The 14,797-nt window shown below is 43.2% G+C and overlaps 1 protein-coding gene across 1 annotated transcript in view; it reads right to left on the bottom strand.

The window, feature by feature from the left end:
- The window catches only part of ABCA4 (ATP binding cassette subfamily A member 4), a 174,073-nt gene extending 170,977 nt beyond the window's left edge, over positions 1-3,096 (bottom strand). Inside the window, exons 1-2 of the mRNA XM_023733347.1 lie at positions 3,031-3,096; positions 187-271 (exon numbers count right to left, since the gene is read on the bottom strand). Of these exons, the coding sequence (XP_023589115.1) occupies positions 187-271; positions 3,031-3,096 (151 nt within the window). The remainder of the gene's footprint in view (positions 1-186; positions 272-3,030) is intronic.
- Between the last annotated feature and the right edge of the window lie 11,701 nt (positions 3,097-14,797).

Genomic DNA, 14,797 nt, shown 5'->3' on the forward strand with positions numbered 1-14,797 from the left:
AACACCTAAAAACATAGAAGTTTGAAAAGTCAAAACTCTAGAAATATGGACGGGGTGCTTTTGACTTTTCTTTGAGTCACCGCCTTCTAGGGGTAGAAGTTTCTCGAAGAACCAGAAGCAGCATACACAAGAAGCCACAGACCCCTCACAGAACTGCTGGGGGCAGTAAGGCTGCCTCCATCTTACCCAGACATCCTGGAAATTCCCAGAATGTGGTAGCAGTAGGGAAGTTGGCTGCAGGCACGCAGACAGAGATTTCAATTTCCGGGTACTGGGAATGGAATCAAATGAATGTCAGCCCTGTAAAATGCCCCTGGCCAAGGTTCTCAGCCTAAAAAGCCCAATTTCACTGCAGAGGGGTTGCAATGTGCTCAGCTAAGTCTCCCAGCCTCTTTTTACAACAGGGACAACGGGGCAAGTGTGGAGAGGATAGAGAAAAACCCTGAATAGAGGAAACACCCAACAATGGCAGGGAAAGGAAGTCAAGGTGTGAGGGCACCTGAGTCAAACCCTATCTTTGAAGACAAGGTTTTTCTGTAGACCAGCAACATGTTTATAACAGAAATAGAATCATCTGGGGCCGGCAGCTACAGTCCCTGGGTATATGTTTTGAGGGCCACGAAGAGCACATTGAGAGAAAAATAAACTGAGAATCTTAATTTCTTACAGGAAAGGGAGAGAAAGCAGTTGCATCCTGGATTTTTCTTGGCATTTCGTAGACTGTAAGCATTATGGGAGCAGGGACTGATGGTTTTATTTACCATTGTGTACCCAGCACCTGGCACAGTGCCCGGTGATTAATAAGTATTTGGTGACTGAAGAAACGAATGAATGAATGACTTTAATAATAAGCCTTGTTTAAAATTTGTAAATACTGTCATTTTAGAAGGGAAGCACCAGGAAAAAAAGGGGGACTTGAGTCTCTGATTACTATTAGCACTTGGCAACAAATACCTTGAACGCTGGTTTCAAAATCACATCAGTGTTGACAAAGGACAGCAGTCTGAGGACAATGGTACTTCCCCCAGACAAGTGGGCTGTCACCTGGATTCCCCCTTCCAGCTCCCTACGCCCTCTCCAAGCCACATGCTATGCAAAGAACCATTTATGTGCGTGGCTGGATTATGTCCCTTGCTGCTCTGTTTTTGTGCTCATTATTAAGCTATTGTCTCTCAACTCCAAACCTCCCAGTCAGTCTATGGCCTCTGCTCTGAGCTCAGAGACCCCAGCACCAGCCTCATAGAGCTCTCTCCTTAAAGGTCTGAATTTCAGCTCCAAATCTTACCAAGTGCAGTCCAGGCCCTTGCTTGTTCATTGAACCACCAGTTTACCAGTCGCCATCGAGTTGATTCTGCCTCATGGTGACGCTATATGTGTCAGGGTAGAACTGTGCTCCATAGGGTATTCAGTGGCAGATTTTTGGGAAGTAGATCACCAGGCCTTTCTTCCAAGGTGCCTCCGGGTGGACTAGAACCTCCAACCTTCCAGTTAACAGCCAACTACACTAACACTTTACATCACCCAAGGATTCCGTGCTCATTGAAAGGGCTCAGTAAATGTCTGTGATGGTTGATGATGGATTGCACCTCATTGAATCTAAGATGCTATCTATCATCAGATGCACTGTTATTTTCTGTACCACTAAGAAAAAAATGTGTCCAGTTAAACTGTGACTCAGTTGTGAGATGCACCCTAGTTTCAGAGATGTTAAAATGTGAAAAAAGAATATGCAACGTAGACTGAATGAAATATGGTATCACTGAGCTGGGAAGCTCTTCAGAGGCGTTCCTGTTTTCCTTTGAGCCTCTTCCTCAGGGCTTAGGGTTCTTCCCACTCCACAGCATGGACGCTCAAGAGTACAGTGGATTGGATTAGCAGAGGAATGAAACAGGTGGTGTTACGGATTGAATTGTGGCCCCCCAGACTATGTATTGGAATACTAATCCTTATACCTGTGGATAAGGAGCCCTGGTGGCACAACGGTTAAGTACTTGGCTGCTAACTGAAAAGTCAGCAGTTTGAACCCACCAGCAGCTCCACAGGAGAAAAGACCTGGCGATCTGCTTCCATAAAGATTATAGCCTAGGAAACCCTATGGGGCAATTCTACTCTGTCCTTATAGGGCGCTGTCAGTTGGAATCAACTCAGGGCACACAACAACGACATGGCTGTGAATATAATCCCATTTGGGAATACAGTTTCTTTATTATGTTAATGAGGCCATATCAGTGTAGGGTGTCTCTTAAATCAATCACGTTTGAGATATGAGAGAGCAAATTATGCACAGAAGCAAGCAAGCACAGATGGGGAAGATACACACTACGTGAAGATCGCCGAAAGAACTGAGGAACAGAGGCTGAAAAGACAGAAGGACCTTCTCCCAGAGTCGACAGAGAGAGGGAGAAAGCCTTCCCCTAGAGCCAGTGCCCTGAATTCAGACTTCTGGCCTCCTAAACTGTGAGAAAATACATTTCTGTTCATTACAGCCACCCACGTGTGGTATTATGCCAATCCAATCCACTGCACTCTTGAGTGTCTATGCTGTGCAGTGGGAAGAACCCTAAGACCCGAAGAAGAGGCTCAAAAGAAAACAAGAATGGCCTTGAAGAGCTTCCCGGCGCAGTGACTCCATATTTCATTGATTCTACATTGCACACACTTTTTTTACTTTTTAACATCTCTGAAATTGGACACATCTCAGATAACTAAGACAGGCAGACAATGGGTTCATAGTCAGGGTGGTCGAAAGACTGTAATGTGGACATGCAGGACTGTGGGTGGAAAGTGTTCATCTCAGGACAGAGAAGCCTGTCAGCTTGTGAAGGGCACTTGTCAGAGAGGCTCAGGGAACCACAGTCAGACAGTTAAACGCCACTTCAGTCCTAAATGTAAACAAGCCCACTGGCTCCTTACCCTCCCGCCCCACCCCCTCCACTCCTCACCCTACCTCACTCTCTCCCACGATTTGTTAGCACCACACCTCACTTTCAGACCACGGGGCAGCAGAGACAGCAAATATGTGCCTGTTACCTTTTGCCTTTTCCGCAGGGCCCAGTTCTTCCAGAGCAGAAGCTGTATCTGTCTGGTGAAGCCCATACTGGCCACCAACGGAAGACCAGGAGGTCACTCCAGAGCTGTCGTCTGTGGCTGAGGCTCGGGGACAGCAATGCACATAAATGCCACCCAGGGCACCTCCAGCCCAGGCTGCTGAGTCCTTCTCTTGGAGATTAAAGGCCACTTTCCCCCTTCGAAGTATAATCCTTTTTAATTACACGTAAGCTCTTTGTCAGAGAGAAGCCAGACACTGTGTTGGCTCTTTTTTAAAGAACAGAAGCCCAGTGAAACAAGTGGCTGGGCACTAAGGGAATTGAGGTGGGGGCATTTAATGGGAAACTAGGCCCTTTAGATTCTTCCTCCATCAAAAGGGGCTCCTGGGAGCGGTGGCTTTGGGAATCCCCGACCTTTACGTTTGGGGCAAAACCTCTTTGCATAAGTGTAGGCTGGACATTTGTCCTTAGTAGCAGGCTGACATCAGCCAGCAGCCAGGGTCACCTGCCCCTCCAAGTTTAATTAACTCACTGGCTAGGTCTGAACGATGCCTTCCTGTTGTAGCCATTTATCTCACTGTGCATGACTTCAGGCCAGCAATTTAGGTACGTGATTTTTATCTATTGTGCTAAAATTGATCAACTAGTTGTGGCTGCCTGGAGCTGTGCTGAAAAATACACTGAAACTGTCCAGGCTCAAGGGACAGAGTCTGTGATTGATTAGCAATGTCTGATACTGGCCTGGGCATTAAGAGTGGAAGCATAGGGCCAGTTATTGTCATTCCAGCTCAGCAGTGCGTGTTACTGGATGGACAAATGAGCTGGTGGTTGATCTGTGATCCTGAAGGCACCCCCAAACAGAAGCCTCCATGGTACTTCACCACTGGGAACTTTTTGCCTCCACCTCCTCAAATCTCAGAAGTTCTTTCTCTTTATAAGATTCTAAACCCCTGAGATCTAGGCAGGTGTTGAGCGAGAGCCATAAAATAGGAATGGATGATGACTTCACATGTGTAGTTGTAGTTCACACAGGAACTCAGATAACTTAAGGAGGGTATGGGCTGTGTATGGTGGGACCTAAGAGAAGAGAAGGATGGTTTCTGCTTAGGGAGTCAGAAAGAAGAGGCTGCTTGGAGGTGGTAGCATTCAAGACAGACTTTGATGAGTCACAAAACAGTATTTTATAGTGCTTTTACAGTGTACACACTTTTTTTCCCGCATATTATCTCATTTTATTCTTATTACAGTTTTTGAGGTAGGTATTTGCTCTATTTTATAGATAAGGAAACTGAGCCAAGTGGGATTAAGTACTTGGCTCAGGGTCACACATGATAAAGCTGGGTTCTTGAACAAGTCATTTCAACTCTCTGCAAAGACAGGGAGGCAAGGATAGTTCATAACTAGCGGAAGCCACAAGAAGTGACCCACGGCTGGAGTGAAGGATATGGATGGACGAATGCTGGGAGAGGGGGTTAGAACGGGAAACAGCACCATACTGAAAACTTGATGGTGATTATTGATTCAACTGGGATTTACTGAACACCTGTGAAGTGATCTCTGAGTGACTCACAGGTGCAGGGCACCCCAAACAGAAGCAAGCTCTGTGTGTGATCATTAAGTCCTTGTTGGCAAGCTAAAGAGTATGGGTTTTATCATGCAGGAGGCTATGAATGGGTTAGTGCAATGGCTACAGTGATTAGTAAGTCCACTGGCAGCAGCGTGGGGTGGGCTAGGAGGAAGCAGAGGGCCTGAGCAATGACAGAGACAGCTGCATAGAGGGAATGAGAGGGATTATTTGAATGAAAGGAAGGAAGGAGATGCAGCAGTGCTGGCTGACTTACTGGAAAGTGAGTGGTGAAGAAGACGGAGAAGGCAGCTACAAGGGTTTGTGGCCTGGGTGGCTGGTTAGCAAGATGGCCGTGCTAACAATTGAGATGGAAATGCCAGAGGGTAGTTAACAGGGGAGTAGGAGGGAGTGCAGGTCAGCGGGGAGGGAAGGGGTTTGCATTTAGATATACTGAGTTTGAAGTCCTACGATGACACCTGGGAACCTGGAGGTGCAGTGATTAACTGCTCTCCTGCTAACCAAAAGGTTAGTGGTTTAAACCCACCAGCCTTTCCATGGGAGGAAGATGTGGCAGTCAGCTTCTTTAAAGATTATATATAGCCTTGGAAACCCTATGGGGCAGTTCTACTCTGTCTCATAAAGTCACTATGAGTAGCAATCAACTTGACTGCAATGGGTTTTTTTTGTTTTTTTTTTTTTAAGATGACATGTGAGCGGAGAGATTCATCAGGCATTGGTTACATGGGTCTGGAGCTAAAGAATGAGGCTCTGGGATGCAGAGAGAGATTTGGGGATCATCAGCATATAGGTGGAGGATTAAACCCTTGGAGCAGTTAAACAGATCACCCAGGGAAGATAAAGCTAGAGAGTGTGTAGGGTGGTCAAGGAATGTGCCTCCTTCCAAATTCCCAGAGGAAAGAAGAACGTTGTAACAATCAGATACCAGCTATCTACACTGTATTCTGTCATAGTTTTACAATGGTACATTTATCAAGGAGTTAGAAAAGACAAAGTTAAACTATGAGCACTTCGTTATAATTCAGTTGACGACACTGGAATAGCATTATTCCTATCTGACTGGTGGTCTTCTTGCCTGAATAAATCTGTTTGTTCATGTTGACACTTATTCTTTTATACTCTTCCACTGTTACAGCTGTAGTCAGGTGGGCTCTTCCTCCCCACTCCCCCTAGGTAACTACAGTTGTTTGAAAATTATGTCAAAATAGAAACCCGTGTTCTCAGTTTTCTCAAATATTTCTGAGCATATGTTTAGTTAGCCAAGAATGATACTGACGAAAACTGCATATTTCATCTTCATCATTATCACAGTCAACAGTAATTAATCAAGGTAAATCTGAAAGTACCGAAGAAAAAATTCAAGCTTCAAGTTGCAATATTGAAGGATTCTGTCGGCAAAATATTGAATGCCACAGGAAGCATCAAAAGCAGATGGAAGGAATACACACTCACTGTACCAAAAAAAATTGGTCGACATCCAACCATTTCAGAAGGTAACATATGATCAACAACCAATGATATCGAAGGAAGGAGTCCAAGCTGCACTGAAGGCATTGGTGAAAAACAAGGCTTCAGAATTGATGGGGTACCAGTTGAGATGTTTCATCAAACAGATGCAGCGCTGGAGCTGCTCACTTGTCTATGCCAAGAAATTTGGAAAAGAGCTACCTGGCCAAACAATGGAAGAGATCCATATTTGTGCCCATTCCAAAGAAAGGAAATCCAACAGAATGTGGAAATTATCAAACAATATCATTAATATTACATGCAAGTAAAATTTAGCTGAAGATCATTCAAAAGTGGTTGTAGTGGTACATCGACAGGGAACTGCTAGAAATTCAAGCCAGATTCAGAAGACGGATATCGTTGCTGATGTCAGATGGATCTTTGCTGAAAGCGGAGAATAAGAACAACAATAATAAAATCTGGAATTGATGTAAAATGTAGAGAAAGCAGTTGTTTCAAGCTAAACCTGTTGCCATTGAGTCGATTCTGACTCACAGCAACCCTACAGGACAGAGTAGAGCTGCCCCATAGGGTTTCCAAGGCTGTAAATCTTTACAGAAGCAGACTGCCATATCTTTCTCCTGCGGAGCAGCTGGTGGGTTTGAGCTGCCTATCTTTAGGTTAACAGCTGAGCGCTTAACCACTGTGCCATCAGGTCTCCTTATTTCAAGCTACGACTCTGTAACTGGATTGAGAGTTGTGAAGCTAAGTGAAGGATCTTATCAGAAGTACAAAAAAGTCAAGGCTAACAGAGTTTTAAAGATCTTGTCTTTCCTATTTCTGAGAGTTGAAACGTGTTACAAATGAAGAAGCAATCTGATATTTATACCAGTTATTTTGCTAACAAAAATTCAGTAGTGGAGAGAAATAAGGTATAGGTATAATAAAAAGATTTTATTGGTTCATGTGTGGTCACCTGATCTTAGCTGGGTCAGTTAGAGTCTATTCACAGAATGTTTGAACGTGGTCACCTGACCTTAGGCCTAGAGAAAGCATGATTTAATCCATTACAGAAGTTACAAGAAATTAGGGGCCATGCTGGCCGCTAGGTTCAGTTGTGTAGCCTGTGCACTGTGCAAAGATGCCCAGGTGATGACCTGAGTGTGGGCTGAAATCTCGTTTGCTTTCTGCTCACCAAAAAGGGATGCCTTTGGCAACTGGTACTGGTTTTTCCTTTTCACAAAGGTACCTTTTGCTCTCCAAACTACGCACCTGTGAGACTGCATCATCTAGAGGATCATTTTTTTCATTTGCACAGAAGTGCCATGGAAGACGGTAGAGGCCCTGAGGCTGCAGAAAAGGGAATGATGGGAATGCAGAGAGAGAGGCCGAGGTAGAGAGTATGAGTCTCAGCTTCAGCTGAGTTCCTGGTTCCAGCTGTCCTTGCACACAGCTGCTCCCCTGCTTCATGTGCAAGTTAGCGTTAAGACACCCACCCTTCCAATAATATCCTAAAATAATCAGTTCAAGTTTGGCTTCTGTCACTAGCAACCAAAAAATTCCTGACGAATGTGGGTTGTCTTTGTCAGGGAGATAACCTGGACCAATTCACATAGGGTAAAACAAATTATTTGCAGCCTACTGGAATGTATTGGGAGCCCTGGTGGCACAGTGGTTAAGCGTTCAGCTGCTAACCAAAAGATCGGCAGTTCAAATCCACCAGCTGCTCCTTGGAAACCCTATGGGGTAGTTCTACTCTGTTCTATAGGGTCACTATGAGTCAATTGACTTGAAGACAATGGGTTTGGTTTTGGAATGTATTTGAATAAAATTCCTGGCTAGGCTCATTATTGTAATACTAATATAAGTAGAAAATAAGAGGGTTGCAGAAACTTTAAAGAAGAGCTACACTGCTGGGAGTATCTTTTAAGAAAGAAAGAAAAAAAAACTCCAAAATGTTCAGTATCGTCAGTGTTTTCTACTCACATGTGATGCATCTCTTAGGAAAGGTTGGCAAATTTTCAAAGCATGCTAAGCAGAGTGCAGGCATAACAAGTCAGAAGACGTGTGGTAGGTTCAAAGCACATCAGCCATTGTGCGTTATTAGCTGGAATCAAGGCACTTTCAGAGTTTATCAAAACTGTGACAGTTTATTGAGAATTACATCAACTGCTTCTTCAAATACCTTAGTGACCAGTGAATCCAATGGGATATTCATATTTGTCTCCAGTATTGAACTGACCTTTGTTTTAAATCTATCATTCACTAACTGTTACAAGAAATCTTTCTAAACAACCTCAAAGTGAAACTGTAGACATTTTTTTCCTTTATTTCCACATAATTACCATCAGAGAGAAATGATGAATATTTCAAAACCATTTGGCACAGACTAGAGGAATTTCTCCAGAAAAATAATCTCTAAAAATCACATAATTTAAAAAATAACTATCTTTGGAAGAGAAAAAAATTTAAAAATTATGAGAATTTGAGTAGTGCATTTTTCTTACCTCTTCAGAACAGTATGAAGTTAGCATCTATTACTACAGATTACCAACTATACTACTAGATTTAAATTTAACTTTTTTTCCTGAGGACAATTATACCAAATTAAAAATAATTTCTGAACTAGTAATTAAATAAAGCAATAGCAAAACACATAAAGTTGGTTTTTTTTCTACAGACTGGATGTAAATGTGATTCCAGAACTTTACCTTTACGCAAAATACCTATAGCTCAATTTCATCTACTAATCAATCTTAACTGCTGTCTTCCTTGACATTGGCTTGTCGTTGAGCCTTGCGTCTTGGAGCTACTGCATATTGCTTTGACTCGGCTAGTCATTAAAACAAGCAATGCCTCGTTTCTACTTTGCCTTGTTACAAACATATTTACACAACATCAAGGCCCAGGCCACTTTACTAATTGTTCTGGAGCAAAACTGAATGACCAAACTGATAGAACTTAAGGATTCAGTGGTATTATGGAATCACTGGCCCCATCAGCTGAGAAATAAATGCTATTTTACTAATTTAATCTGTCTAGTAAGAACTTGCACACCACCTTATAGACAGGAATTGAATCTTATGTGTAAGAATTCTGGACTTTAATTTGCTATTATTGTTGGGTTAACATGCACATATTAAATTTTAGCTTATGAAAATGCTGCTATTTAAACAAAATATTTACCCAAACATTTCCATGAGCTACTTTCTTGCCTAGAGGAGACACCTACTGCTTTCATGTCTAAGCAGCCTTTGCCCACCCATCCTCCAAGTATTTCAGAGCTGCTGAGCCTTGGCTCTGTGGGAGGAGGTAGAGGGGGAAGTCTAGGTTGGAAGTCTAGGGAACTCGCAGCACCCCCTCTAATAGCGAAACCTGGAAACTCATCAAATGACCGTCACAAAAAAATGGAGAAAGGAATCGTGGAATATTCTTTCAGTGACACGTTATATAGCAATGAGCGTGAACAAACTATGCCTACAATATGAAGCATTCTCACAAACGCAAGGCTGAGCCAAAGAAGCCAGGCACAAAAGCATCATAGCCCTCATGTACATGAAGTCCAAGCACAGGCAGAACTAATTTCTGATGTTCTAAGTCAGGATGGTGGTAACCCTTGTGGTGTGTTGTGACTAGAAGGGAGCATGAGAGGTGTTTTGGGGGGAGCTGGAAACATTCTGTTTCTTGATCTGAGTGGTGGTTACATGCATATGTTCAGTTTGCTAAAATTATCGACCTATGGGCTTATAATTTGTGCGGTTTTCTGGAGATATATATATATATATATAAGGCTTCAATAATAATAGTCCCTGAAACCAAATTACTGGACTATGGGCTGGGGAACATGGTGTCAGAGACATCTAGCTTAATTGGCATGACATAGTTTATAAAGAAAATGTTCTACATCCTACTTTGGTGAGTAGCATCTGGGGTCTTAAAAGCTTGTGAGCAGCCATCTAAGATACTCACTGATCCTACCCTGTCTACAGCAAGGGAGAATGAAGAAAACAAAGACACAACGGAAAGAATAGTCCAAAGGACTAAGGGATCACAACTACCACAGCCTGCAGCAGACTGAGTCCAGCACAACTAGATGGTGCCTGGTTACCACCACTGACTGCTCTGACCGGGGTCACAACAGAGGGTCCCAGACAGAGCTGGAGAAAAATGTAGAACAAAATTCTAACTCACAAAAAAAGACCAAACTTACTGGTCTGACAGAGAATGGAGAAACCTCTAGAGTATGACCCCCTAGACACTCTTTTAACTCAGTATTGAAGTCACTCCTGAGGTTCACCCTTTAGCCAAAGATTACACAGGGCAATAAAGCAAAACAAGACTAAATGGGCACACCAGCCCAAAAGCAAGAATGAGAAAGCAGGAGGGGATAGGAAAGCTGGTAATGGGGAACCCAAGGTTGAGAAGGAAGAGTGTCGATGTGTTGTGGGGTTGGCAACCAACCAATGTCACAAAACAATATGTGTATTAACTGTTTAATGAAAAACTAATTTGCTCTGTAAACTTTCATCTAAAGCACAATAAAATATATGTATGTGTGTGTGTGTGTGTGTTTATATATATATATAAACATATATATATATATAATAGTCCCTGAGTGGTGCAAATGGCTAAGCACTCAGTTGCTAACTAAAAGATTGGAGTTTCTAGTCCACCCAGAGGCACCTCAGAAGAAAGGCCTGGTGATCTCCTTGTGAAAAAATCAGCCAATGAAAACCCACAGTTCTGCTCTGACCCACAAGGTCACCATGAGTCAGAGTCAACTCAACAGCAGTTGGGTTGGTTAATAATAATAATTGTTATAAAAAGCAGGTGAAGGAAGAGAACCCAGTATTGGAATCTGAGCAGGATGAGCTAGAGATGATGGGGAAAAGGCAGGAAAGAGGGGTTCCCTGGAAGCCATGAAAAGAGGATGTTTCCAGGAGGAATTGGTTCAAATGACTCAAGAAAGTTCAAATAGGATAAAGACTAGAAGTCGTCCACTGGATTTGATTACCGACCTGTGAGACAGAAGTGTTAGAGGCCAAAACTAGATAGCAGAGGGTTGAAGACTAAGTGAGACACAGAGGGTGCAGCTACCGTTTCAAGTAGCTTGACTGTGAAGGAAAAGAGAGTGATTGAGACAGTAGCTCCAGGGAACATAGGGTCAAGGAGGTCTTCGTTTTCCTTAAGACAGGAGAGATTGCACCACATTAATACATAGGAAAGAGCCAGTTGAAAGAGAGATGCCAAAGTTAAAGGGGATGATTGATGGGGTCCCTAAGGAAGAGGAGGAGGTGGAATTAGCCTCAGGCAGGAGGAGGGCACCCTTGCATTCCGCGCAGACTTCACCCTTGCATTCCGGGAAGACTTCAGAGACTTTGGGGCAGGAGGCCAGGAGCGTGCAGGCAGGTACAGGTTCCCCAGAGAGTGGAGGCCAGGCGTGGAGGGAGTGCATCCTGGTGACTAATATTTTAAATGTGGTGTAGGAGGTCAATAAGGGAATTCAGTGAGATAATGTGAAAATGCTTTGTGAATTGCAACTTGGTAGACCCATGTGCATATTTATTGTCTCATCCTTCTTTTGCCCTCCTTTTATCTCTTTTTAAGCAAAGTACACGCTTAGTTCAAAACCAAACCAAACCCATTGCTGTTGCATAGATTCAGGCTTACAACGACCCTATTGGACAGAGTAGAACTGTCCCATAGAGTTTCCAGTGCTGTAAATCTTTACGGAAGCAGACTGCCGCATCTTTCTCCTGCAGAACAGGTGGTGGGTTTGAACTGACAATCTTTCTGGTTAGCAGCCGAGAGCTTTAACCACTGCACCACAAGGGCTTCACATGCTCATTTAGTCATCTATAGTTGGAGAATAATTTATATAGAGTGCGTAGAGATTTTAGGGGTCCAAACTATTCACCCTCACTATTATATTCGTCTAATTAGTTGACAAATTACAGGTACACACAGTTTTATTATTCAGTTCAACTTGACAGTTTAACACCATTATCAGTGTCAACGAAAATGTTTTCTCGAGATTCTCTTCCCAATTTTCATTTGCTTCTGCCTCAGGATAGCTGGGCCCTTTCAGAGTTCTGCTGGTCTCTGGGAAAGCAAAGTCCTAGTCTCTAGGTGGAGTCTCTGGGTGATGTAGATGGTAAATGCACTGCTAACCAAAAGGTTGGAGGTACAAGTCCACCCAGAGGCTCCTTGGAAGAAAGCCCTGGCGATCAACTTCCAACAAATCAGGCACTGAAAATGGAGCACAGTTTTATTCTGACACACATGGGGTTGCCATGAGTTGGAGTCAACTCGATGGCAACCGGCTAGTCTCTGGGTCTTATCCTCTAACTCTACAGCCCCCGCTTTGGAGACTCCTTGGGGCTTCTACTGGCGCCCATCTCAAGACAGACCAATAGGGGGAAATTGTAGCATGAAAATTAAGGATCTGGAAATGTAGTCACTTAAACAATCTTGGCCTGGTGCACTTTGGAAAATCGTACCAGACTCCAAGGTGCAGACGGGAGTCCACATACCCCAGTATGAAGAGCTCTGCTCTAGCAGAATAACGCGAAATCACATTTTTATCAGAAGTGAGAAGGCGGTTGCAATTCCAAGCATATTTTACAGACTCACTTCAAAAGCCGTTCAGAGGTTTGCTGACTTGACAGAAAAACCACAAGAGCCCAGAGATTTTACATTTTCTGGGTACTTAGTGTAAAATACTTGCCAGATAACAGAGTTTTAGAGGGAGGCTGAGGAGTGTTTCATAGCAGACCATTAGTCTGGGGTATTATCACATGAACCTCAGTGGGAGTTTTGAGCTTCAGCTGTGTGCAGGGTCTGATAACACCTTAGTACTTTCCCGGGGCCGGACCTGTCATCACAATCTCAGGGCATCGTGAGCGCCACAACCTTCCATAAGGCTCCAGCCAGGGCAAATAACACAACCAAGTGACAAAATTAAAGAACAGAGGCAAAGAAGCATTCTGGTGCCAAAAATATTTTTTTGAGAATCTAAGGACCTGGACTAATTCAGAACAAGTTCTTTGTGGTAATTTATTCAATAAGATTAATCGTAATAATTTGAGTGCTTTCTTACACTGCTAAGGAAGAACCAGCCCCCTACCTTCAGAATTTGCAATCAGGAAGTTGGAAAGTGAAATCTCTGCAGACCCCAGGCTCACCTGTACCTGGGTAACTTTCAGCCGCAGGAACAGAGCGTACCTCTTGTTGCCACCACAAACACATGATCAGGAGGAACTGACTTCCAGCTGACCAGCTAAATGGCAAAGCCAAACGACCAATAATGATATCAGTTTTTTAGTTACTGTTTGACCTTGAGCCTGGGGAAAACAGAAAGAAAATGGAAAATACTTCAGCAGCATTTTGCGAGGTGGTGGTAGTGGCGTGGGAAAATATTTCCAACGGCTCTTGCCTCCTCAGCCTAACAAGGAAAGCTTGTGGTTTGCTGTCAGATTCCTTCAACTAAATGTGTCAAAGGAAGAAAAAACTTCTCCTGGGTGAGAGAAATATCTTTCTACACACAGTTCCATATCTCCCTCCTCAATGACTCACACCCTCTCTGGCCTGCTGTGTCCCCCTCTCTTACTCTATACACTTTTGGGAGTGTGGGGGCGGAGGGTGGGGAAGAGTCCATAAGCTTATCTACAAATTGTGTGTCAGCTCTCGTTTCTACTATGCACTCATTTCTGGCTCTACCCCCAGTGGGGATGTTTGCACAGCTATTTTGGCAAACACAAATAGCCGTGGCAGCAATCAGTCCAAGCAGGCCCCATAGCAGTCATCCCAGATGCCCCCTTGAATGGCGTGCAAGAGACTTCCATTCTATTGGGTTAATCAAATGCTGATTCCCTTCATTCCTTTATGAAGTTAAATTTCTTTTAAAATGATACTCCCTAGTATTACTTCTTTGATAAAGATTTGAGTGTGGGTGCTGTGGTATGGTGGCAAGATCATAGTCTTTGGTACCAGCCGGAACTAGGTTCAGATCTCAGATCTGCCGCTTAACTGTGTGACTGCTAGGCGAATGTCTAAACCTCTCTAAGTCTTTAAAGTCAGGATGTTGCTATTAAAATGATGAGAGAAAATGTCCATATTACATTCTTCTCAAAGAAAATACATGAAGGGATTCCTTTGTAGTGAGTGATGCTTCTTTATTTTTTTTAATCAACTCTTGTTTAAGTTCCTAGATTATGTTTGAAGAAAGGTTGAACATGGTCCATAAACCAAACCAAACCAGTTGCTGTCGGGTCAATTCCAACTCATGGAGACCCCATGTATATCAGTAGAACTGTGCTCCATAGAGTTTTCAATGGCTGTGTCCTATGGGAAGTAGATCACTAGGCCTTTCTTTCAAGGCACCTCTGGGTGGACTTGAACCGCCAACCTTTTTGTTAGTAGCCGAGCGCTTAACTTTTTTTATAACCTTTTAATATAGAAGGTTATATATATTTTTTTTAGCAATCACATCAGGTCAACACAGGTTTCTCAACAGTGCCTGGAGAAACCCATCTTCAATGAAAGCCCTGTTGTCAAAGATAAAACCTTGCTGTAAAGTAGTTATTCATTCATAGTAGGCATTCAACTTTTAGCATCTAAATTTCAGCTAGGGAATGGCAAACTCTTGGGGCCTAAAGTAAGGAATTAATCCCAGCACGGCTGCTACGAACCTTTTCCAGAGCACTTAATGCTTTCTCTG

Source organism: Trichechus manatus, unplaced genomic scaffold (genome assembly GCF_000243295.1).
Source record: "Trichechus manatus latirostris isolate Lorelei unplaced genomic scaffold, TriManLat1.0 scaffold00058, whole genome shotgun sequence".
In the NCBI taxonomy this organism is placed as follows: Eukaryota; Metazoa; Chordata; class Mammalia; order Sirenia; family Trichechidae; genus Trichechus; species Trichechus manatus.